Genomic DNA, 2,525 nt, shown 5'->3' with positions numbered 1-2,525 from the left:
GTGGTAATGGTTATGGTTAGGGTAAGTCTCTAGGAAATTAATGTAAGTCTTTATGTATCCAAAAGTGATGACAACCATGTGTGTGTAATGGCCAATTTCAATCTTAACTACACCATTCAGTTCAGCTTAACAAAAATAAGCTTCTGAGAACCATCTTGGAATGTCCCCAGCATCAGAGTTACATATCTGTGGGCACTGGTGGTTGGAAAGGGAAGTGACTCAGTGGTGACGACAACAAGCACATCTAAAAAGGTGGAAGTGAAAGCGTGATCGTTTGAAAACAGTCACTCTGCCACACAGCAGTCAGAGATGGATAAGTTTAAGACGGTTGTGAACATTGCCAACAAACAAACCAATCTTGGTTTTGGGGTGGTTGCCCTGTTGACAGTAGGAGGGGAGCAGATCTTTTCCTCAGTGGTGTTCAGGTGCCCCTGCAATGAACTGAACTTCCTGTATGGCATGGTGTTCCTGCTGGTGCCTGCTCTAGCTCTGCTACTGCTGGGTTACATCCTGAATAAGAAGACATGGAAGTTGTCCACAGGTCTGTGCCAGCACAGGGCAAAGCTGTGCCACTGGAGGAGGCTTTGTGCCACTGGGATGGTCTTTGCCCAGATCAGCACTACTGCGCTGGTGGCACCTACCAGCTGGATTGCCGTGGCTCTGCTCAATGGGAACTACTATGAGTGTGCAATGACCGGGACCAATGTGAGTGCTTACAGCAGGCATCTGTGTGGAGATAAGAGCTCTCTTGTCCAGTGTCAGAGGGAGCTCCACAGTTTCCCCTGTACGAGTGGCACCAGTGTCCTGCAGGCTGACAGAGAGAGTGTTCTACTCACCCTAAGAGCTCAGTCTCAGGTCAGTGCTGGTGTGCTCCTATTCTGCTTCTTGCCCTTAAACACTTCCCTTCTAGCAAGGGCAACTTTATTTTATTAAATTAAATGAGACTAGATTTAACAAAGTAGTTAAAATGCTCCAACCTTTTGATGAATTCATCACAGCTGAGTGGTATGATCAGGTTATTCTAAGTAAATGTTATACTAAGCAGTAAATGGTATTGTATTATAATTACAGTATTATAGTACAGATATAAAATTATGGAATTTGCAGTAGGCCTATATAGAAGTTGCTGTAATAGATATTTAGAATATTTGTTTTTTGTTTGGTTGAATGTTGTGTTTTGGAAGTTGAAATTTGCTCTTTTGTACCTTGGGTAGAGCGCCTCAGTAAGGGAAAGAGCAGACAACACATCAGGATTTTTTAAGAACAGTCTGGAACTGCTCATTGCTCCAGTCCTTTGTAGACTGGACCTCTAACTATTCCAGTTTGCCACAGCTGTGGCTTTTGCTTCCTATGGTTAGCCCAAAGACCTGAGAGGGAACAGGAAGAGAGAGTGCAGGTTCTTAAAACAAGCAAATACACAATAAAAATAAAACACTATCCCACCTGTATCCCTTACTCATAAAGAAGAGTAGATGTTGAAACAAAGGAAATGCCTTACAATAGTGTAATGATGTACCACTGGCTGAAGCTGGCACATCTGTCCTTTTGCAATGTGAGTTCATATTCAATATTTGAGAGTTTTGCAATTTTGAGTTTATTTTATGGATTTGACATGCTCTCACCTCACACTATATTTACACACATTTACATATTCTTACACTCGTTCAATACTGAAATTCAGAGGCAAATAACATCTCCTACACCTGAATATAAATCCATACTTTGTGTTAATGATAACCACAGATTCTGGGCTGGCTGCTGATTGCCTCCATCATGTTGTCCAACCTGCTGCTGACCTGTGCGGCTCGGTGCACCTCCCCCATCAGCTACCTGCAGCTCAAGTTTTGGAGGGTGTATACTCATGAGGAGAGCAGTATGATTGATTCATACACTACTAAGCATGCTAAAGAGCTTGCTGAGAGGAACCTGAAGTGCTTCTTCAACCAGACACCACCTGAAAAAATCATCACCCCACCCAACAAAGACTGGGAGAAGATCTCCTCCCTCTACAAGTTCAACACCAAAGAACAGTATTATAGCACCATACATCGGTATGTGGAGACCTGCCAGGAGACTGACAATGGTATGATGAGGATGGCTTCTGTCAAGTCAAGTGAGCCTGCAGACGACAACCCTGCTGTTCTTTCTTTTGTGGATGATGGCAGGGTGGCACTGTGAAGAGGTTTTCAGTCTCATTTGATGTCTGTATTAGGGTGAGACCAGTTTGCAGATAAATGATAATGTGTAATGTCAGTTGACTGCATATGGTGCAGGTGTGGCTCTGAGCAGTTAATTCAAAGAGCCAAGGGGCAGTGAGAGATGAATACCCAATGAATGTGTGTAACGTGTAAAAAAAACTTCATTGGACATAGCTGAGCACAATTTGCATCTGATTGAAGCAGAGAAAAATTGTATAAGAAAGAAACTGTATTGTATTTAGAAAATACAAACAGAGTTGAATCCAAAATGCCTTCAGATTCATCAAACCATGGCCATGGTTTAAGTGTGTGTCTGCTTTATTTTAA

At 42.6% G+C, this 2,525-nt stretch overlaps 1 protein-coding gene across 1 annotated transcript; it reads left to right on the top strand.

The window, feature by feature from the left end:
* The first annotated feature begins 309 nt into the window (after positions 1 to 309).
* Positions 310 to 2,324, top strand: calhm6 (calcium homeostasis modulator family member 6). Its single transcript, XM_070966901.1, has 2 exons — positions 310 to 855; positions 1,744 to 2,324. Exons 1-2 carry the CDS (start codon positions 310 to 312, stop codon positions 2,176 to 2,178), a joined length of 981 nt encoding a protein of 326 aa, XP_070823002.1. The 3' UTR covers positions 2,179 to 2,324.
* The last annotated feature ends 201 nt before the right edge of the window (positions 2,325 to 2,525 follow it).

Source organism: Chaetodon trifascialis, chromosome 7 (assembly GCF_039877785.1).
Source record: "Chaetodon trifascialis isolate fChaTrf1 chromosome 7, fChaTrf1.hap1, whole genome shotgun sequence".
NCBI lineage: Eukaryota > Metazoa > Chordata > Actinopteri > Chaetodontiformes > Chaetodontidae > Chaetodon > Chaetodon trifascialis.
Note: the sequence above shows the minus strand (reverse complement) of the source record. Positions and strands in the feature narration are given on the sequence as shown.

What these genes read in the sequence shown, in the direction of transcription:
- calhm6 (XM_070966901.1), top strand. Translation starts at nt 310, where the DNA reads ATGGATAAGTTTAAGACGGTTGTGAACATTGCCAACAAACAAACCAAT. An exon ending in CCCTAAGAGCTCAGTCTCAG is followed by an intron (nt 856 to 1,743) that starts GTCAGTGCTGGT and finishes TGATAACCACAG; the next exon opens with ATTCTGGGCTGGCTGCTGAT.